At 43.7% G+C, this 23,851-nt stretch overlaps 1 protein-coding gene across 1 annotated transcript; it reads left to right on the top strand.

Annotated features, from left to right (window-relative positions):
- Positions 1 to 2,572: 2,572 nt before the first annotated feature.
- LOC311138684 (caM kinase-like vesicle-associated protein) lies at positions 2,573 to 19,560 on the top strand (the record flags this gene model as incomplete). Its single annotated transcript, XM_084173471.1, has 10 exons — positions 2,573 to 2,676; positions 2,982 to 3,113; positions 6,884 to 6,958; positions 7,586 to 7,724; positions 10,739 to 10,859; positions 11,223 to 11,298; positions 15,787 to 15,923; positions 16,105 to 16,183; positions 18,839 to 18,926; positions 19,147 to 19,560. Exons 1-10 carry the CDS (start codon positions 2,582 to 2,584, stop codon positions 19,558 to 19,560), a joined length of 1,356 nt encoding a protein of 451 aa, XP_084029597.1. The 5' UTR covers positions 2,573 to 2,581.
- Positions 19,561 to 23,851: the final 4,291 nt, after the last annotated feature.

The following is a 23,851-nucleotide window of genomic DNA, read 5'->3' as shown; positions in this document are numbered from 1 at the left end:
CCTGGCCAACATAGATCAACACGATCTAGAAACAAAAACATAGAAAACAAAACATAGAAAATCCACACCCTGGCTCAACATATGAGTCCCCAGAGCCAGGGCGTGACAACGTGCTAGTGAGTAGCCAGCTAATCATTATATTTCAAGTTTAGCCAACTTAAATCTATTTGCTAGCCAACAAGGTAGAACAGTTGAATTGTTATGAACACACCCTTCTGTCCGTCTCCAACTGTTTGAACAGCATGCTAGCCTGTCCACATTGTTCAGATGTTGAAATCAAGTGGCCTACCTTATTTCTTAGAATGAGAAGGAGTTGACAATTCCTTATATAATTGTGTTTCATGCATATTGCACATTTATAAAACAGACTAGACAGCTAGTATAACAGTCTTTGGCTAAAATGCTGCTAGTGGTACGTGACGGTACCGCAATGCAGCGCGCTACAAACAGCATTCATTTTCCAGAATTAATGTTAATTGATACTCCTGTTTTAGTAGTGTCTGCTCTGCGCAGAATTTGAGGATTTATTTTCTAGAAAGGTTAACTTGTCCTCTATTACAGTAAAATAATGTCTCAATGTGTTTCGGTGTCCATATGAACAGTTCTGTTGGACCAAACCTCAAATGCAAAAAGCGAGTTGGAACTGCTTGTCAGAGAGGAAGAAGTGATTTCTCATCTTTGTTGTTGTGAGTGGCAGAGGGAGGGGCTTGGTGTGTGTGTTTGTAAATGGGAAGATGCACACAGCACAGAAGGACCAAAGGAGAAGAGACCAAAAACGACATGAGAACAAGCAGACATAAATGCGACAAAAAAAAGAAGGATTCTTGCGATACAGGCATTTGGAATGTTGCGCTAAAACATACACTTGAATTAATCAAAATCATTATGTACAGTGCATTTGGAAAGTATTCAGATCCCTTGATTTTTTTCCACATTTTGTTACTTTACAGCCTTATTCTAAAATGTATTAAATTAATGTTTTTCCTCATCAATCTACACACAATACCCCATAATGACAAAACGAAAACAGGTTTTATAAAGTTTTGCAGATGTATTAAAAATTAAAAATTGAAATATTTACATAAGTATTCAAATTTCTGTTTTTGCGTTGTCATTATGGGGTATTTGTTTAGATTGATGAGAAAAACAAAACAATTGAATCCATTTCAGATTAAGGCTGTAACGTAACAAAATGTGGAAAAAGTCAAGGGGTCTGAATACTTTCTGAATGCACTGTATATCGCCCAGGTCTACAAAAGGCTCTCTCCTCAAATGAAAAACATACTTCAGAGAGATCACCATTTCCTCTCCGCATTTCAGATGTCTCTGACACAGATTGACTTTCCAGTCAGTTCACAGGGTTCTTTTGAACAGATTGTCCTCACTCGGCTGCGCTCTCTTTCTCTCTGTTCTCCTTCTCCCTCAGGTTTCCTCCATCCAAGTTATCTCACAGACAGTAATTGAATCATTATAATAATTTAGTGGGTACTTATATTTGTGTTCAAGTGTGTATTATACTATATTTTTCACCTTCTTCAGATTGGGGGTTCCAACTAGCAACCTTTCGGTTACTGGCCTGAGCTATAACCGCCATAGTTTACAGTTAGCTATTGTGTATGCATAGAGACATTCACTCCCGGTGTGCCACACAACCATGTCAGACAGTCCTCCGTTCAAAGGTATACAGTAGATAAAATGGTATCTATTGGGCTTTCTAACATCGAACACAATGTAATGCCTTTCTTACACTGATGGGAGACCTTCTGTAACTAGAACTATTAACTCATTCCCTTATCCAGATATATTCTACTTCCAAAACAACTGAGTTATCACCCTTTTAGACTCAATGGCCCTGTCTTTAAGAGATGATACAATACCCAACATAAATAAAATAAAATAACATGCCAATTAAGCTGGCCATAAACTCCTCCACAGTATACTTGGATAGGTTGTTCTCCAGTTTCACTCAGTGCTCTTAGAGAGAAGTAGAAGCAACACTGCAATTAGGTCCATAAATGTAATGCGTAGCCCATAAAGTGCTTTCATTTTTCTCAGTGTCCTCGGGTGCTCTGCTCATAATCGCTCGCTCCTCTTCCCTGATTGGAAATGCTTCACTTGTTGCTGTGGCAGGCTGGCAGGTCGGCAGGTTGGCTGCCTCGCTGAGGGAGCACAATTGCATTAGCATTTCTATTCTCCTGCTCTGCCTCCGTTAGCACCCGGACCCCCCTGTCAGTCAGTTGCCTGCTGCTTTTAAAGTTGAGTCCCCTAGCAGCTCCTCGCATCACACTCTGCATCACGCTCTGCAGCTCAAAATGTTGTTTTGTTAATGCAAGATTATCAAAGACTTGTTACAGTAGTCAAGTGAAACAATCGGCTCAACAGTCATACCATACTGTCTGCTGGCGTTGGTAGTTTATCAGTCCCTCTACTCTGGAAAGACTTTCTCGCCACTGGTGCCATGTTTCATGGTTTAGGGATGCTGTTTGATGTGGTGTGTAATAATGTATAGTCATGGTTAATAGTTTGTGACATTACATGATTGCAGGTCTCTCTCTCTCTCTCCCTCAGGGCAGGAGTGGCCATGCCATTTGGCTGTTTAACGCTCGGGGCAAAGAAGGATTACAACAATCCCTCGGAGGTGACAGATAAATATGACCTGGGACAGATTGTTAAATCGTAAGTATGCTGCTAGTAGTCAACCTGACTGAATGAACAGGAAATACAGGAAACCCACCATCAACCCTCTAGTCTGGGTTTTTCCTTTGTATGATATGGCACCAGATTATTTGAAAATGTACTAAGTAAAAAAATTAACTTCAATAAGGACAAATGCTTTATTCAAGTCCACCTACAATTTCTAGGAAGGCTGTTCCCATAGCCATAATGATAAAATCGTAATCAAGGACTTTACTAATTTAGAAACCCATTTACGTTTACTTTGGATCTTTCTAAATGTGTGATTTTGTGCATTTCCTTTTCAGGGAGGAGTTCTGTGAGATCTTCAGGGCCAAGGACAAAAACACACTGAAAATGTTTACTTGTAAAAAGTTCTTGAAAAAGGATGGGAGGAAAGTTCGGAAGGCTGCAAAAAATGAGATAGTCATTTTAAAGATGTGAGTTGCTGTTATCAACTTAAAATTCTGCCATCTGTCATTTTACGTCCGCGTTCACAAAACTATTCTCTGTAAATGAAATTTGTTTTATAACAGATGGTGTATTATTTCAGTAGGCTATGTGAATGTGTAATCTCTACGAGGAATCAGTTGTTTTGTTTCTATCAGTGGCGGCTCCTGAAAAAATTCTCAGGAGGGGCAATTTTTCTGATGATTTAGGTGACCTACACACATTTTAAAAAAGATATGTCCAGCAACAACATGAAGACAGGGGCAGCATATAAGTCAATACCAGAAGCATTTATTGACTGATCTCAAAAGTGTTGGCTTACCAGGGTTGGTGGAGCCCTCAGTTTCATCTTTGCCTCGCAAAGCTAACTCAAACACTCCGCAAAACTTCACACACTGGATTAGCCGGCTGAGGATGTGGCGGTTCTTGCTAATGTCGTAGTAAATATATTTGTTATAGTGAATATGGAATATGATATGTTGAGTAAAATGTTGTGCTAAGATCTATTTAGGTCAGGAGCTGGTTATAAGTTCTGTTCCTATCCAATAACAATGGACAAAAGGGTCCTATCTTGTCAGCCTTGTCAGCAGGTGGCCAAGGACAACACCCACGCCATAGGCCTCTCAGTTCTTCCAACTCACGAGTTCTTGCTCTGAGGACACACACACACACAAACACACACACACACACATCATCACTGTTAAACACACACACACACACACACACACACATCATCACTGTTAAACACACACACACACACACACACACACACACACAAATCCCCTCTCTTAGGCTGAACATTTGAAGACAGAGAACCCGACTCAGAGCCAATGCAACAGTGACAGTAGCCTGGAGGGGACCTCGCCCAACTCATCAGGACCAATCAGAAGATCAGAACTACTAGATTCAACCTACTTCATTTATTGCATAAAATGTCTGCACACAATGTTTCGGGGCTCTCTTCAGATAATAATAATAATAATATGCCATTTAGCAGACGCTTTTATCCAAAGCGACTTACAGTCATGCGTGCATACATTTTTGTGTATGGGTGGTCCCGGGGATCGAACCCACTACCTTGGCGTTACAAGCACCATGCTCTACCAGCTGAGCTACAGAAAGTGGATACTCATGGATGCGCATCGCAATTGTAAAATGTCAACACAATTGGAGACACCACGTCATTTTTGGAGACATGTTATTGACAGTAAACTATTGTAGATGCAACTGCTAACTAAATAAAACATTTTAGCTGGCTAGCTAATCATCTTAGCTAAATGTGGGGCAAACAATTCAGTTATTTACCGTTAATTTGAGGGATTGGGGTGAAAGAAATCGAGTTACATAGTGATACTTTACGATATACTGTATTGACAATATCGCAATATTTTAGCGCTAGTTGGCTGTACCTGCACCAAAACACCATTATTGTTCCTTCATAGCTTGTTCTCAATCTTTTCACATTGGGAGCCAATTTGTTTTCAGCACTTTTATTTCCATGACTGATCAAAACTCGTTCTCATGGCTTTCTGATCCCTCTGCAACAGACATATGGTGCGCAATAAAATCACAGTATCGAATCGCAATACGTATAGAATCATGAGACTCGCAATGCTGATGCATATATCTTATCGTGAGGTTCCTGGCAATTCCCAGCCCAAGTTCATTTGCCACAACAAATCTCTTCGCTAGCAAACGCGATGTCTTCTCCAAAACGGCAATGTGTCTCCAGCAATGTTTACTTTTTTGACGTTCTATGGCATCTCCACTTTCCAAGCATATATGACCACATGTAATATTTTGGTAAGTGATGCAAATAGTGAACTATGTAGGGCCAGGATGTAAAATATATGTAGCTGCAGCAATTTCTCTTATCTGATATGGTAAGTAATGGGGCTTAATTTATAGCTCCCTAAGAGTTTGACGAACGGGTCCGTGAACGCGATTCCAGATATCTTTACCTCTGAATAAACTGCCTTTATTATACCATATCCACCCTGTCCAAAGTCTCTACTTGGTCTCAGTTCTCCAGTAAACTTGTGATTATCAACACTAACCTCATCGTTGTGGCGGCGGACAGCTAGCCTGTATCCCTCATCCAGTTGAGTGAGTGGCAATGTCTTTTTTCGTTCGTACCAATTTTTGGAAAATCCTCGGGTGTAGGACTTTCTGCCTTTAGTATAAACCTGTTGAATTATTAAATTTGGTCTGGGAGGTCCTAATTGTTTCGTTGCCAATTTATCTTCATTTGTTCGCCGACAAAAAGGAACTTCTTTCAAACAATCCGCTCTTTTCTCAGTTACGTTCATGGTTACGTAACGTATGACGAAAGCGCGTAAGTGCAAGCCCACAGACACCCATTGAGATTGTATTGAAGGCTCTGAAATTTGAAAAAAATAGATTTTACATGGGAGTCTATGACAGACTTCTGGGCGATTTTCAACCTGACTGAAATCGCCCCAAAAGGGGGGGGAGCCATTTGAAGCACGACTTTAGCCTGATTCGACATTTAGTGGCAGTGTGGCACTGTGGCAGATCAGACGTATAGATTACAACACTGATAACTACTGTTGCCGTGATATAATTGATTAGAAAAAAAATCCCTTCCTTTTCCCGTTTGGCAGTGCGTCGCCCATATCGCCCTATTGAACAGGCCGCCCCTGGTTTCTATACACTTTATCTTCTGAAAGACAGAATGCGCACAGTGGACATCCATTAGAGCGAAGAACAGAGAAAACAAAATATGTCTGCAGCATTTTTTATTAAAAAGTAAAGCAAACTTCATCCCACTGAATGATCACACTGGGTAGCATTATTTTCTCCAACGGTGTTTATCTCCAACTATTTTTCTACCATTAGGCTTCTTATTCATCAGTCTGTGGCAGCTTCTCTTTCATCACCTCCCTCTCCAGTAAAACCAACATTAGCATAACCTGAGCCTTATCAAACAATTTGTTATAGGCAGCAGGGAACTCAAAGAACACAGATGAAAAAACCAATGTACTTAATGGAAGATGAATTTGTCATTTCTTGAAGGGTTATCTAATACCGTGGAGTCTTTTCTCCCGATACACAAAAGCATGACCTTCATCGGGCTTGCTGTTTGAATTGGTTTCTTCAAGTTCTCGAACAGGAGGATTTGATAAATTTTCTTGTGGTTGGCGTCCATTACTTTTAGTGACTGGAAAAGATACCAGTCCGTCAGTCCAATCCCCTGAAGCACCATTGAAAGCCAGCTGCACAGCTACCACATACAGCCAATGGTTTCCATGTTGTCTAATACCTTATGTGAAGTGTTATGCTCTGCATTGCTCATCGCCTCGCTGACAAAACTCACCATGAAGTTTCTTAGCTCGAGCAGTCATTATCATGGTCACGGTCAAGCACTCCATACTATTCTGCCGCATAATCGTCCTTGCACATAAATGCCCTCATCAGCAGACATTCAAGTCATGTTTAAAGCACAGTACATTATTTATGGGTATACAGTTTTCCTCTATTAAGAAGTTGTCCAAGAGATGTTTAAGAATGCAGATCTCACAGTCCTTTTTTAATTAAATTGATTGTTTACTGATGTATTTTTTCCTGCACATGGTTGCCGTTCCTCTCGGCATGGCTGACTGTTGGAGTTTGTTATTCATGAGCGTTAATGTACCGTCAAACCGTACTGTATGTGTCTCAATGAAGGCACCCCCATCTCTCTTCACCCCTCACACTCCTTCTAACTCTCCTTTCTCCCCCTTTGGCCTGCTCTATCCAGGGTGAAGCACCCCAATATTCTCCAGCTGGTGGATGTCTATGAGACCAGAAAAGAGTATTTCCTCTTCCTTGAACTGTGAGTTGAGTCGTCTGATTGGTTGAGATTGTGCTCCTGTCTTTGCAGCAGCAGGCGTCTATGTGTTGATTATGCACTCATGGGGAATGAGTTGTAGTAGCCGGAGGCCATGTAGATATGAGCACGGCTCTGAACTCCCCTTCTGCAGCCTTCATTTGGTATTAAGATATGATTCATTTCTGGCTGCTCCATATTCTCATCAGTCTGTGTTCTTGGGGATTTGTTGCATTACCATAGATATATTAAATATATGATACTCTACTCCTCCAGGATTGCATTGATTTGTGGGTCTGTAATTCTGGTCATAAGGTAAACCATCAGAGATCAGAGGAGAAATGTTGAAATAATTGAAATCATCACATTAAGCAGGTTTGGTGGATTCCGTGATTTTCTTGACTCTTAAAGTCTTCGCCCTTGGCGAGGGTATTATTTCTATGGTAATAGCATAGTAATGCAAAAATATTTTTAAACCATATTTTCACACGTTCAAAGTGTCTCTGTGTCAATTGTATAAAGTTGTATTATTGAAAAGTATCTGTGAATGCTTTGATCCAGAGACATTGTCAGGCTCAAAGCATCTACAGTAGGTCAGCACCATGCTTCATGCTACTCAAGTTCTCCCCACAGTGCTACAGGCAGAGAGGTATTTGATTGGATCCTGGACCAGGGCTACTATTCCGAGCGCGACACCAGTAATGTGGTCCGTCAGGTGTTGGAGGCCGTCGCCTACCTTCACTCCCTGAACATTGTCCACAGGAACCTCAAGGTACTAAGACCTGGGGCCTCTGGTGGTCAAGGGGAGGACTACAATATACTGTAAATGCCTGAATGTTGAGCAGCACTGCTTCTTTTAAAGTAATTGACTTGTTGAATTACTATAGGCTGGAATATATACAGTATATATGTATTGTTCTTTTGGCTCTGTACTCCAACACAAATATATGATATTTGTGCATCTAACTTTCTCACTCATCATTATTCACGATTCAGGATTATTTGTAATCATGGTAGCATCCTCATTCATGTAGAAGTGTTTAGAAACATATTATATTCTTATTTACAATAAAAGTTCATGCAAAATGACACAATACATAATTTACCAATAATTTCTATTGGGCACAAAATGATCTGAAACAACCAAAACAAAAAGCAAATGCATCCAGCAAATTTGTAGAGTCACAAGCTTGATGTAGTTACTGCGTGCTATGAATATGGGACCAAATACTTAACTTTTTACTACTTTAATACACATATAAATGAATTTGTCCCAATACTTTTGGTCCCTTAAAATGGGGGGACTTTGTACAAAAATTGCTGTAATTTCTAAACGATTCACCCGATATGGATGACAATACCCTCAAATTAAAGCTGCCAGTCTGCACTGCAATCCAAAGTACAGAGCCAAAACAACAACAAAGTTGTCACTGTCCCAATACTTTTGAGGCTCACTGTATATACTGTATACAGTGCCTTCAGAAAGTATTCACACCCCTTGACTTTTTCCACATTTTGTTGTGATACAGCCTGAATTTAAAATTAATTCAATTGACTTTTTTCCCCATTGGCCTACACACAATACCTCATAATGTCAAAGTGGAATTATGTTCAATGCCTCACAAAGGGCAGTTATTGGTAGATAGGTAAAAAAAAGAGAGGAAGAAAACCACTCAGGGATTTCACCAAGAGGGTAATGGTGACTTTAACACAGTTACAGAGTTTAATGGCTGTGATAGGAGAAAACTGAGGATGGATCAACAACATTGTAGTTACTCCACAATACTAACCGAATTGAAAGAGTGAAAAGAAGGAAGCCTGTACAGAATAAAATATTCCAAAACATGCATCCTGTTTGCAACAAGGCACTAAAGTAGTACTGCAAAAAATGTGGCAAAGCAATTAAACATTTTGTCCTGAATAAAAAGTGTTATGTTTGGGGCAAATCCATTACAACATATTACTGAGTACCACTCTCCATATCTTCAAGCATAGTGGTGGCTGTTATGGGTATGCCTGTAATCGTTAAGGACTGGGACATTTTTCAGGATAAAAAAGAAACGGAATGGAGCTAAGCACAGGCAAAATCCTAGAGGAAAACCTGGTTCAGTCTGCTTTCCACCAGACACTTTGAGATTAATTTAGCTTTCAGCAGGACAATAACCTAAATAAGAAGGCCAAATCTACACTGGAGTTGCTTACCAAGAAGCCATTGAATGTTCCTGAGTGGCCAAGTTAGTTTTGACTTAAATCTGCTTGAAAATCTAGATAGTAAGTATAGATCGGAAGTAGAGGCCTGGGCATTGTTGTTCACTAATTTACTCCAAGTAGGGAAAGGATGGCGGGGTTCAAAAGTAATAAAGGGGAGTATATATATATAAAAAACATGGGGGATTGGAAGTGATGCAGACAATTACATTGATAGAAGATACAATCTATCTGCAATATTAAGCTGATCCACCCCCCCCCCCCCCCAAAAAAAATAAAAAAATAAAAAAATAATAATCAGTCTATAATTTTAATGGTAGGTTTATTTGAACAGTGAGAGACAGAATAACAACAGCAAAATCCAGAAAAACACATGTCAAAAATGTTATAAATTGATTTGCATTTTAATGAGGGAAATAAGTATTTGACCCCCTCTCAATCAGAAAGATTTCTGGCTCCCAGGTGTCTTTTATACAGGTAATGAGCTGAGATTAGGAGCACACTCTTAAAGGGAGTGCTCCTAATCTCATTTTGTTACCTGTATAAAAGACACCTGTCCACAGAAGCAATCAATCAATCAGATTCCAAACTCTCCACCATGGCCAAGACCAAAGAGCTCTCCAAGGATGTCAGGGACAAGATTGTAGACCTACACAAGCCTGGAATGGGACCATCGCCAAGCATCTTGGTGAGAAAGTGACAACAGTTGGTGCGATTATTCACAAATGGAAGAAACACAAAAGTGGTCCTCTGTAGTTCAATTGGTAGAGCATGGTGCTTGTAACGCCAGGGTAGTGGGTTCGATCTCCGGGACCACCCATACGTAAAAAATGTATGCGCACATGACTGTAAGTCGCTTTGGATAAAAGCGTCTGCTAAATGGCATATTATTATTATTATTATTATTATTATTATTATTATTATTATTAAAATAACTGTTAATCTCCCTCTGCCTGGGGCTCCATGCAAGATCTCACCTCGTGGAGTTGCAATGATCATGAGAACGGTGAGGAATCAGCCCAGAACTACACGGGAGGATCTTGTCAATGATCTCAAGGCAGCTGGGACCATAGTCACCAAGAAAACAATTGGTAACACACTACGCCGTGAGGGACTGAAATCCTGCAGCGCCCGCAAGGTCCCCCTGCTCAAGAAAGCACATATACATGCCCGTCATGTTTTGCAGAGGGGTCAAATACTTATTTCCCTCATTAAAATGCAAATCAATTTATAACATTTTTGACATGCGTTTTTCTGAATTTTGTTGTTGTTATTCTGTCTCTCACTGTTCAAATAAACCTACCAGTAAAATTATAGACTGATCATTTCTTTGTCAGCAGGGGATCAAATACTTTTTTCCCTCACTGTACTTGATAAGATTGACTCAGTGATCTTGCTTTGTTGGAACTAAAATAAATTGACTGTCATTTTTAGGCACTTGTGTGACGCTGAAGTGTTTGACTGCTTCAATATTTACCTTAAACAGTGATGAAGTCTGCTCTAAGTCTGGATGTTTGAATGAGATTACTTTAGCAAAACCTTGGCAAACTTTAGCTGTCGTCCTGTTCCTTTACTCAGCTGGAGAACTTGGTGTACTTTAACCGCCTGAAGCACTCCAAAATAGTGATCAGTGACTTCCACCTGGCCAAGCTGGAGACCGGGCTCATCAAAGACCCTTGTGGAACCCCAGAGTACCTGGGTAAGGACTGGGGAAGGAGCAGGGGAGAGATTATTACTTGGGGAAGGACTGGTGAAGGGATTAGTACTTGGGGAAGTACTGGGGAAGGATTGGGGGAGAGATTAGTACTTGGGGAAGGACTGGGGAAGGACCGGGGAAGGAATTAGTACCTGGTTAAGGACTGGGGAAGGAGCGGGGAAGGGTTTAGTACCTGGTTAAGGACTGGGGAAGGAGCGGGGAAGGGATTAGTATCTGGGTAAGGACTGGGGAAGGGTCAGGGTATCTTCGAGAATTGGTTTTGGGTAGTAGTTTATGAGAGTGCAGGAAAGCATTTGTGAGAGAAATATCAATAAATAATCCTTAACTGTGTTTGTGTCCCTGCAGCACCAGAGGTGGTTGGGAGACAGAGATACGGCAGGCCAGTGGACTGCTGGGCCCTGGGTGTCATCATGTACATCCTGTGAGTGGTTTAATTATCGGCATAGGGAGCCATGGTCCCATATACTGTACTACTGCAAGAGGGGTGGGCTGTGAGTCTGCTCAGAGGACGGGGGATTAGGAATAATACAGAAGGGCAACAGGAAAAGTGACTGTACTTTACTGAAAGAGACCATCTTCACTGTAATCCACATGCTATTGTGGTCAGTGTGGTGAAAGGAGTCAGGCGCAGGAGGGTAATCACCGAATACAGAGTTTATTCCTTAGTTGAAACACAAATGCGCTCCAATAGCTATCAATGAAACAGGCACAGGGGAAACAAACATCCCTGGCAATTACACTGTAATGGAATCCAATAATACATAGGCATAGGGGGGAAATCTACCCTGGCAACACAATGTTATGAGTAGCTCCACCGAGCTACATACTCTCACAATTAACAATCACCCACAAGGACAAATGGGCAGAGGGAACACTTATACACAGACTAATTAGGGGATTAGAACCAGGTGTGTGTGACTGACAAGATAATTGTGATGATGATTGGGGCGGCAGTGGTTAGTACTCCGGTGACGACGAACGCCGAAGCCTGCCCGAACAAGGAGGGGAGGCAGCCTCGGCCGAAGTCGTGACTGTACCCCCCCTGACGCGCAGCTCCAGCAGCGCGCCGACCCCGGCCTCGAGGACGGCCAGGAGGACGCGGAGCAGGGCGAGCCGGATGGCGACGGTGGAAATCCTGCAACAGGGAGGGATCAAGGATATCCCTCACTGGGACCCAGCACCGTTCCTCCGGACCATACCCCTCCCACTCCACGAGGTACTGAAGGACCCCCACCCGACGCCTCGAATCCAGGATGGCACGGACAAAGTATGCCGTGGCCCCCTCGATGTCCAGAGGAGGTGGAGGAAGCTCCCGCACCTCAGACTACTGGAGCGGACCAACCACCACCGGCCTGAGGAGAGACACATGAAACGAGGGGTTAATACGGTAATCGGGGGGAGTAACAACCTATAAGTAACCTTGTTGATTCTCCTCAGGACTTTGAACGGCCCCACAAACCGCGGGCTCAGCTTCCGGCAGGGCAGGCGAAGGGGCAGATTCCGGGTCGAGAGCCAGACGCCTCACTGCGTCCCACGTCTCCTCTGCGCGCCGAAACCAGTCATCCACCGCAGGAGCCTCGGTCTGGCTCTGGTGCCACGGTGCCAGAACCGGTTGGTAACCTAAAACACATTGGAATGGTGTTAGGTTAGTAGAGGAGTGGCGGAGAGAGTTCTGGGCATATTCTGCCCATGGCAAGAACACCGACCACTCCCCCGGCCGGTCCTGGCAGTAGGACCGCAGGAACCTACCCACATCCTGATTTACTCGTTCCACCTGCCCATTTGACTCGGGGTGGAACCCAGAGGTCAGGCTGACCGAGACCCCCAGACGTTCCATGAACGCCTTCCAAATCTTAGACGTGAACTGGGGACCTCGGTCGGACACTATATCCTCTGGCACTCCCGTAGTGCCAGAAGACGTGAGTGAACAGGGTCCGCTGCAGTCTGCAGGGCCATGGAGAGACCGGGCAGAGGAAGGAGGCGGCAGGACTTGGAGAAGCGGTCCACAAAGACCAGGATGGTGGTGTTACCTTGGGAGAGGGGAAGATCAGTCAGAAAATCAATGCTAAGGTGATACCATGGTCGTTGTGGAACTGGTAACGGTTGTAGCTTACCCGCTGGGAGGTGCCTAGGTGCCTTACTCTGGGCGCACACCGAGTAGGAGGAGACGTACACCCTCACGTCCTTATCCAAGGTAGGCCACCAGTACTTTCCGCTCAAGCAGCGCACTGTACGACCGATACCTGGGTGACCAGAAGAGGGTGACGTGTGTGCCCAGAAGATCAGACGATCACGGATAAGAGCAGGCACGTACCGCAGCCCAGCTGGACACTGCGGTGGAGATGGATCTTTGCGTAATGCCCACTCTATATCTGCGTCCATCGCCCATACTACCGGCGCCACAATGCAGGAAGCCGGGAGTATGGGGGTGTTGTCTCTGGGCCTCTCCTCTGTGTCATACAGCCGGGACAGTGCGTCTGCCTTCACGTTCTTCGTACCTGGAATGTATGATATTGTAAAATCAAACCGGATGAAGAATAGGGCCCACCTGGCCTGGCAATGATTCAGCCTCCTCGCTGCCCGGATGTACTCCAGGTTACGGTGGTCCGTCCAGACGAGAAAAGAGTGTTTCCACACGGTCAAAGATAGGACAACAGCCAACAGCTCCCGATCACCAACATCGTAGTTCTGCTCTGCCGGGCTGAGCTTCTTTGAGAAGAAGGCACAGGGCAGAGCTTGGGTGGCGTGCCCGAGCGTTGGGACAGGACAGCGCCTATCCTTACCTCGGACGCATCCACCTCCACTACGAACGGTAGTGATGGATCGGGGTGGGCCAGTACCGGAGCTGAGGTGAACAGACCCCGCAGTCTCCTGAAGGCCAGATCCGCCTCAGCAGACCAGCGGAGCCGGGACGGCCCACTCTTCAACAGGGATGTGATGGGAGCTGCGACCTTGCCAAAGCCCCGGATAAACCTTCGGTAGTAGTTGGCAAAGCCAAGGAATCGCTGCACCTCCATAACTGTGGTTGGAGTCGGCCAATTACGCACGGCTGAAATGCGATCTCCCTCCATCTCCACACCTGAGGTGGTAATGCGGTATCCGAGGAAGGTGACGGACTGCTGGAAAAACATACACTTCTCTGCCTTGGCATAAAGGTCATTTTCCAACAGTCTGGCCAGCACTTTGCGAACCAGGGACACATGCTCGGCGCGAGTAGCGGAATACACCAGGATGTCATCGATGTAGACCACTACACCGCGACCAAGCATGTCCCGAAACACCTCGTTCACAAAGGACTGGAAGACGGATGGAGCATTCATCAAACCGTAGGGCATCACCAGGTATTCATAATGCCCCGTGGTTGTGCTGAATGCCGTCTTCCAATCATCCCCTTCCCGAACACGCACCAGGTTGTACGCACTCCTGAGATCTAGCTTTGTGAAGAAGCGCGCCCCATACATTGACTCGATCACTGAAGGAATGAGGGGGAGAGGATAACTAAATCTAATCGTCTCCTTGTTCAGTGATCGATAATCAATGCACGGGCGCAGACCGCCGTCTTTCTTCTTCACAAAGAAGAAACTCGAGGAGGCGGGTGAAGTGGAGGGACGTATGTACCCCTGGCCCAGGGACTCGGAGACGTATGTTTCCATAGCCTCCGTTTCAGCCTGCGACAGGGGGTACACATGACTCCTGGGAGGTACAGCGTCTACCCGAAGGTCTATCGCGCAATCCCCCGCCCGATGAGGTGGTAATTTAGTAGCACGTGTCTTGGAAAACGTGTGCGCCAAATCGAGGTATTCGGGGGGAATGCGCACACGGTGGAGGTACCGTCTGGACTTTCCACCATGGTTGCACCAACGGAAACATCTAGACACCTACCCTGACATTCACGCGACCACCCCGTGAGAGCCCTGAGCCATGAGAAGGTGGGGTTGTGGAGTGCTAGCCAAGGAATACCTAATACCACAGGGAAAGCAGGAGATTCAATAATCGAAAAATAACCTCCAGGGCTTTCCCACAGAGGCAGGAAACGAGGACGGACACCTTCTCCCGCTCCGATGGCGCCAGTCTGATGCTGGCGAAGTAAAGCTCCAATTGGAGGAGGAATCCCTGGCACAGTGCCGCCGTCCAATCAAACGCCCGTGGTCGGGATATCTGGATCCCTACGGGTGCTGGGGTGTAGATGGCTGGATCCGGTTGGCCAGCTGGTCTCGACAGAACGGGTCCTCTCCTCTCCAGGTGTTGGACGACCTGAAGAACCCGATCCATCGCTTCCCCCAAGCTGGCCAGCATCGTGGAATGCTCCTGGACCCGTGCCACGACTCCAGGCATGCGCTCTTCTCCCACTGACTCCATAACGGGTGGGTGATTATGTGGTGAGTGTGGTAAAGGAGTCAGGCGCAGGAGGGTAATCACCGAATACAGAGTTTATTCCTTCGTTGACACACAATTGCACTCCAATAGCGATCAACGAAACAGGCACATTACACTGTAACGGAATCCAATAATACATAGGCACAGGGGGGAAATCTACCCTGGCAACACAATGTTATGAGTAGCTCCACCGAGCTACATACTCTCACAATTAACAATCACCCACAAGGACAAGGGGGCAGAGGGAACACTTAGGGGATTAGAACCAGGTGTGTGTTTTTGACAAGACAATTGTGATGATGATTGGGGCAGCAGTGGTTAGTACTCCGGTGACGACGAACGCCGAAGCCTGCCCGAACAAGGAGGGGAGGCAGCATCGGCCGAAGTCGTGACAGCTATGCACAAAAGCAGTCGGGGAATCTTATTTATAAGGTATTACCCATCGCAATAAATCATATCTTTACATGATATTTGTGCACATGGTATGACAATACAAGCTGATAAAGAGCTCCTTTTGTCTTGTGGCCCTCAGGCTTTCAGGCAACCCTCCTTTCTATGATGAAACTGATGATGATGACTATGAAAACCATGACAAGAACCTGTTCAGGAAGATCTTGGCGGGGGACTATGAGTTTGACTCTCCATACTGGGACGACATCTCAGAGTCAGGTACTTTTAAAATGAAGTGACAGGAGACTGGGTGAATGACAGCTTACTGGGTAAACAGCAATTCAAAAGGGAGGATTTCATCTGTTTACTTTTTCATGTTAAAAATGATCCTGTTTGTTCTCTGATTCCATCAGGAGTAGTAACTGCTGTTTGTTGAGATTATGCTTTTATTTTGTTTCAGCAAAAGGCCTGGTAACCCATATGATGGAGGTAGACCAGGATCAGAGGCTGACTGCTCAGGAGGCCATCAACCATGAGTGGTATGGAAAATACACATTATTAACACAGTAGCCTACTAATAGAGATGTAACAGAAGACCACAGTACTATGGAAATATACCGGATGACCACAGTACTATGGAGATATACCGGATGACCACAGTGAAAACCCCCCAGATGAATGTAGTATGATGTGTTCATGATAAGGGTACAGTGTGTTCTTAAATGACCAGGAGTCAAATTTGGCAATGTCATTATGTTGGTTGGCCCCATGATGATTCATAGTTGTTAGAGATGCTGTTTCATTAGTAATACTCATCCCTATCTGCTGAGCTGTCACTAGCTTGGTTCCCATTCAATTGGCGACAGATTTTCATGCAAATATTCAAAAATTAGCATAAAACATTTTCCATCAAATTGACTTGTTGCAGATAAAATGTTGTGCATGATGACGTAGTGCACATACAAATAACTTTTGCAGTTAAATTCCTATGTATAATTGTTTTTTAAAGACAAGTTAAATGGGTTTCAATCACATTTTCAACTCTACTAATGGTTTTGTCACAACAAAAGTTGTTATAAAGCTAATGTGCCCACTCTCGTTACTGGTCTTGGCATGTGTGCTCTAGCCAACAGCTCGCAGATGCAGTATGGGTATGCTACCTACATGATGAGATTTGAATGGATATTTTTATTTTTCAAACGGCAGCCAAGCATCGATCATCATATCACCAGAATAAGACCCTTATTGGAAAGGAGCATCAAGCTCATCACCGTGCACTTTCACCGCCCTGTGAAGTTCATCATAACTTATTTAATCTGTAGCCTAATAAACTGCATGCTTTCCCGAGTCGTAGTGGGAGGACCACACAACATATCATCGCGTGACTCCAAGTTTACTTCGATATAATGGTTATTATTAAAATATTTGTGCATGAAGGGGTTTCCATCGCCATTTCTCACATAATTAATTTTATCAACAAAAAGATCCCACCTTGTCTAGCATACAGTGAGGGAAAAAGGTATTTGATCCCCTGCTGATTTTGTACGTTTGCCCACTGTCAAAGTGGTAGGTTTATTTGAACAGTGAGAGACAGAATGACAACAAAACAATCCAGAAAAACACATGTCAAAAATGTTATAAATTCATTTGCATTTTAATGAGGGAAATAAGTATTTGACCCCCTCTCAATCAGAAAGATGTCTGTCTCCCAGGTGTCTTTTATACAGGTAACGAGCTGAGATTAGGAGCACACTTTTAAAGGGAGTGCTCCTAATCTCAGCTTGTTACCTGTATAAAGACACCTGTCCACAGAAGCAATCAATCAATCAGATTCCAAACTCTCCACCATGGCCAAGACCAAAGAGTTCTCCAAGGATGTCAGGGACAAGATTGTAGACCTACACAAGGCTGGAATGGGCTACAAGACCATCGCCAAGCAGCTTGGTGAGAAGGTGACAACAGTTGGTGCGATTATTCGCAAATGGAAGAAACACAAAATAACTGTCAATCTCCCTCAGCCTGGGGCTCCATGCAAGATCTCACCTCGTGGAGTTGCAATGATCATGAGAACAGTGAGGAATCAGCCCAGAACTACACGGGAGGATCTTGTCAATGATCTCAAGGCAGCTGGGACCATAGTCACCAAGAAAACAATTGGTAACACACTACGCCGTGAAGAACTGAAATCCTGCAGCGCCCGCAAGGTCCCCCTGCTCAAGAAAGCACATATACAGGCCCGTCTGAAGTTTGCCAATGAACATCTGAATGATTCAGAGGAGAACTGGGTGAAAGTGTTGTGGTCAGATGAGACCAAAATCGAGCTCTTTGGCATCAACTCAACTCGCCGTGTTTGGAGGAGGAGGAATGCTGCCTATGACCCCAAGAACACCATCCCCACCGTCAAACATGGAGGTGGAAACATTATGCTTTGGGGGTGTTTTTCTGCTAAGGGGACAGGACAACTTCACCGCCTCAAAGGGACGATGGACGGGCCATGTACTGTCAAATCTTGGGTGGGAACCTCCTTCCCTCAGCCAGGGCATTGAAAATGGGTTGTGGATGGGTATTCCAGCATGACAATGACCCAAAACACACGGCCAAGGCAACAAAGGAGTGGCTCAAGAAGAAGCACATTAAGGTCCTGGAGTGGCCTAGCCAGTCTCCAGACCTTAATCCCATAGAAAATCTTTGGAGGGAGCTGAAGGTTTGAGTTGCCAAACGTCAGGCTCGAAACCTTAATGACTTGGAGAAGATCTGCAAAGAGGAGTGGGACAAAATCCCTCCTGAGATGTGTGCAAACCTGGTGGCCAACTACAAGAAACATCTGACCTCTGTGATTGCCAACAAGGGTTTTGCCACCAAGTACTAAGTCATGTTTTGCAGAGGGGTCAAATACTTATTTCCCTCATTAAAATGCAAATCAATCTATAACATTTTTGACATACGTTTTTCTGGATTTTTTTGTTGTTATTCTGTCTCTCACTGTTCAGATAAACCTACCATTAAAATAATGTATTTGTCAGTGGGCAAACGTACAAAATCAGCAGGGGATCAAATACTTTTTTCCCTCACTGTATTTTGTTTTGTCGACATTTGGAAAGTTTATCGACAAATTTGCCGACGTACTTTACACGTATAAAAAGGTTGGGTGGAAACCTATAGTGAAGTTCCCTTTCCCCCCTTTATCTCCTCAGGATCTCTGGAAATGCGGCCTCAAATAAGAATATTAAGGATAACGTCTGTGCACAAATAGAGAAGAACTTTGCCAAAGCTAAGTGGAAGGTAAGCCTCTTTATCTGTTCCATCACTGAAGGAGAGATTGAAGAAAACTATCTATCACACATTTTTAATACAAGTTTTATGGGCCTTGATAATTTGAAATGGGATAAATGATTGGTGAAAGTACAAGGCTTTTGAATTAGAAACATATTCTGTAAAAGCTATCAAATGTATAGTAACTAGGCCCGTTGAGTTGAGTGTGCACTGCGACTGCCTCCCACAGAAAGCAGTGCGGGTCACTACCATGATGAAGCGACTGAGAGCTCCAGAGCAGAGTGCTGACTTGGGGACTACCAGCCCAGCAGTAGCAACCAGCCCTGCATCAGCAACCAGCCCAGCAGTAGCAACCAGCCATGCAGACCCCCAGGCTCCCAGTAACCCATCTGCAGCCGCTGCTGCTGCAGCTCCTGAGCAGGAGCCTGCTGCTGTCACAGAGCCCCCTGTTGAAATGGAGGCCGTGGCATGTGATGCCATTCCCCAGGCTGCAGCAGATGTCACAGCGCCACCTCCGGCCCCTGAGGAGGCCAGCCCAGCGGAGGCCACCGCACCGGAGGTGGTTGATCCTTTGTCACGGTGTAACGGAGAGGCCCCAACTCCCCTCCAACCGGCAGCTGAAGCTGGGGATGAGCAGGGTTAAACGACCACCGCCCTCCTATGGCCACCTTCACTCCCTATGGCCGCAATCCTCCTTCCTGCACACTGTACATTAGCTGCTAGCATGGTGACACTGACTCTGCTTATCTCTCACTTGCAGCATTAGTAACATCTCACAGAGCCTGTGTGCTATATTTCCTGAGTGTTGAATTTATCTGGCTACATTTTTAGATGTATTCTGTCTTTTTAAAACAGCCCTCTGGCCTTACATGGGCTTTTTATGTCTAATGTAGCCCAGATTTTGCCATATTATGTTTGTTTGTTGGGGGAAAGGAGATTTACTTTATAGCTAACAGCTACATATTTTCCTCTGAACTTTCGACTTTGGTAATGAAAGTGTAATGTAATTGTGCCAAACCTGCTTTGATTTCCTCTTAATGAGCCAAGTTTGGGAACTTTTCCCCCCAGTCCTACTCTCATAATATTCCACTCCATTATCATGGCAGTCAATAAGGTAATGAACAGCTTGGCTTTGCTCTTGTAGTGTTGATTTTACATAATGATCTGTAGAATTCCTCCTCCACACCCCTCTCTACACAATAATCTATTTTTTGGGGGTGAACATTGCTCTCTTTGTTATTTTTTGTATACACTGATCAGTAGTTATGTCTGTGCTGCAGTAAGTAGGTTTACTGGGGGATGCAGCAGACCCACTGTTAGTGAATGGCAGCATCCACACCATACTCCCTCCCTGGCCAGCTTTCTGCTTAGGAAAGAACCACATGGCTGTCAGTGTAAAGATTCTGTATATAGAAACCTTTGTAGAAGTAACAAAAACAGCATGCATTCTTAACTTTTGCTGTTAATTTCACATTTGTAAGCACTTAGTGAAAAGAAAAACCCATGCTAATCCTGCTACTGACCTTTAAACTGGAAATATGAAGGTCTTTATTTCTGCCAAGCTAGTTTAATCTGTTCATTAGGCTCCTGGTTGAGGGCTCTGCTGAGGCTCATGTTTTGTTCCAATGGACTACATCATTCCATAAACTTCTAACTATTCATATACTGTATGTCCAGTGCCACTACTGTACATGTCAGGTACAGTGGGGAGAACAAGTATTTGATACACTGCCGATTTTGCAGGTTTTCCTACTTACAAAGCATGTAGAGGTCTGTAATTTTTATCATAGGTACACTTCAACTGTGAGAGACGGAATCTAAAACAAAAATCCAGAAAATCACATTGTATGATTTTTAGTAATTCATTTGCATTTTATTGCATGACATAAGTATTTGATCACCTACCAACCAGTAAGAATTCCGGCTCTCACAGACCTGTTAGTTTTTCTTTAAGAAGCCCTCCTGTTCTCCACTCATTACCTGTATTAACTGCACCTGTTTGAACTCGTTACCTGTATAAAAGACACCTGTCCACACACTCAATCAAACAAACTCCAACCTCTCCACAATGGCCAAGACCAGAGAGCTGTGTAAGGACATCAGTGATACAATTGTAGACCTGCACAAGGCTGGGATGGGCTACAGGACAATAGGCAAGCAGCTTGGTGAGAAGGCAACAACTGTTGGCGCAATTATTAGAAAATGGAAGAAGTTCAAGATGACGGACAATCAACCTCGGTCTGGGGCTCCATGCAAGATCTCACCTCGTGGGGCATCAATGATCATGAGGAAGGGGTAAGGGATCAGCCCAGAACTGCACGGCAGGACCTGGTCAATGACCTGAAGAGAGCTGGGACCACAGTCTCAAAGAAAACCATTAGTAACACACTACGCCGTCATGGATTAAAATCCTGCAGCGCACGCAAGGTCCCCCTGCTCAAGCCAGCGCATGTCGAGGCCCATCTGATGTTTGCCAATGACCATCTGGTGTTTGGAGGAAGAAAAAGGATGAGTACAACCCCAAGAACACCATCCCAACCGTGAAGCATGGAGGTGGAAACATCATTTTTGGGGATGGTTTTCTGCAAAGGGGACAGGATGACTGCACCGTATAGAGGGGAGGATGGATGGGGCCATGTATCGCGAGATCTTGGCCAACAACCTCCTTCCCTCAGTAAGAGCATTGAAGATGGGTCGTGGCTGGGTCTTCCAGCATGACAACGACCTGAAACACACAGCCAGGGCAACTAAGGAGTGGCTCCGTAAGAAGCATCTCAAGGTCCTGGAGTGGCCTAGCCAGTCTCCAGACCTGAACCCAATAGAAAATCTTTGGAGGGAGCTGAAAGTCCGTATTGCCCAGCGACAGCCCCGAAACCTGAAGGATCTGGAAAAGGTCTGTATGGAGGAGTGGGCCAAAATCCCTGCTGCAGTGTGTGCAAACCTGGTCAAGACCTACAGGAAATGTATGATCTCTGTAATTGCAAACAAAGGTTTCTGTACCAAATATTAAGTTCTGCTTTTCTGATGTATCAAATACTTATGTCATGCAATAAAATGCAAATTAATTACTTAAAAATCATACAATGTGATTTTCTGGATTTCTGGAATTACAGACCTCTACATGCTTTGTAAGTAGGAAAACCTGCATAATCGGCAGTGTATCAAATACTTGTTCTCCCCACTGTATATAAAATGAGCTATGTGTTTGTTACACTGTAGTTTCTATGTATCTAGAATACATTTTGTAGATCATCTTTATGAATTTCACAGTTGGCCTCGGTCCTAACATATCTTAATCCATCCTATGTGACTAGATTCACTTTTTCTATTTCTTTAAAATGTATTTTACATTCTGTTTCTGATTCACCACTTCACATGACTTATTCATTCTTATACATCCTTAATACGTGGATCTGTTTGTAAAGAAATATAATTTAGCCTACAAGGAAAACTATTACATTACTTTCTCTGTTGTATAACATTTGACTGTGTAAAAGCACCACTGTAAAAGCCCTTTCTACCCCACACCAGCTTTGTTGATACGTTTTCCGTTGCTTAGACACAGAAGAATTAAGAGCAATTGTGTTAAAACATCTGTAATATTTACAAACATATGTATTTATTTATCTATTTATTCATAGGTTTACTTATTCTCAAGACATTCATAACAATAATATGAAACAGAACAGTTGTCGGTTTATAGCCAGGCTCCCTTCAGTATGGTCAATAATGAGGTACTGCAAGAGTTCTCTGTAATCACCATACATTTTGCAATATTCAACTTGCTGCCGAAAATGTGATTATTCTCTTGGTGTCCTCTATAGACTACAGTTCTACAGTGGGGAAAAAAAGTATTTAGTCAGCCACCAATTGTGCAAGTTCTCCCACTTAAAAAGATGAGAGAGGCCTGTAATTTTCATCATAGGTACACGTCAACTATGACAGACAAATGGAGAAAAAAAAAATCCAGAAAATCACATTGTAGGATTTTTTATGAATTTATTTGCAAATTATGGTGGAAAATAACTACGCCGCCAGGGACTCAAGAGTACATGTACATATCTGTAAGTTAAAAGCCTGTAGTCCGTAACAACCATCGATACCCTATCCAGATAGTCAATCAACTAACACATGGCCAGTGTCAAACAAGGTGGAGCCTAGATCATATTAGTCATGCTTGACTTGGTCCCCTCTTTCTGTACTGTATTTACAGTACCATGCTCCATACAGCCTCTGTCTTTCCTTGTCACAGCAAGACAATGGTTTTTTATCAGTACACAGAAGTTATAATGCACATACAGTATATTAATGTGTTTTATGGGTCCCTCTGCAGGTTACTTGCAAGTTTTATGGAAGTATGTATTTAAGAAAATTTGGAGCAATTATTTTCAATAGAATGCAGGAAGTCAAATTTGCTATATTTTTTTGGTTGAACAGAGATCAGTTATTGCTCCCCAGTCTATTGTTTATTCACATCTCTGACACCCACAATAATATATTGATTGATTGATATGCATATTCAGATACATTATTGAGATATAGCAGTACACAATGTCTTTATTTTGTCAAAACATTTAGATTTCCACGAAAAGCTTAACAGGAATATCTTAAATAATTTGTGTGAATATACCATTTTGCGTCCTTCATCCTCTTAAGACAGCAAATAAATACTGTTACACAATCTAAAGCAATGCTTTGTTTCAGTGCCACTGTATTTAGTAATCCATGTCTGTTCATTTCTCCATGCACTTTCTGATGTACCTGTTGTTTCTCGATGTAATGTTCATCAGGAGCAGTGGTGACCTTTAGGTCCTGACTGTCTCTCATTTGTAAGCTCTGTACTGTACTCCTTGACTGAGTTTATGACTTTGATGGTAATAAAAGTTTACTCATGGAATATCTGTGGCTATCTCACTTATTCCCCTCAACCATTT

This window comes from Coregonus lavaretus (assembly GCF_964263955.1).
Source record: "Coregonus lavaretus genome assembly, chromosome: 12".
NCBI classification, from domain to species: Eukaryota; Metazoa; Chordata; class Actinopteri; order Salmoniformes; family Salmonidae; genus Coregonus; species Coregonus lavaretus.
Note: the sequence above shows the minus strand (reverse complement) of the source record. Positions and strands in the feature narration are given on the sequence as shown.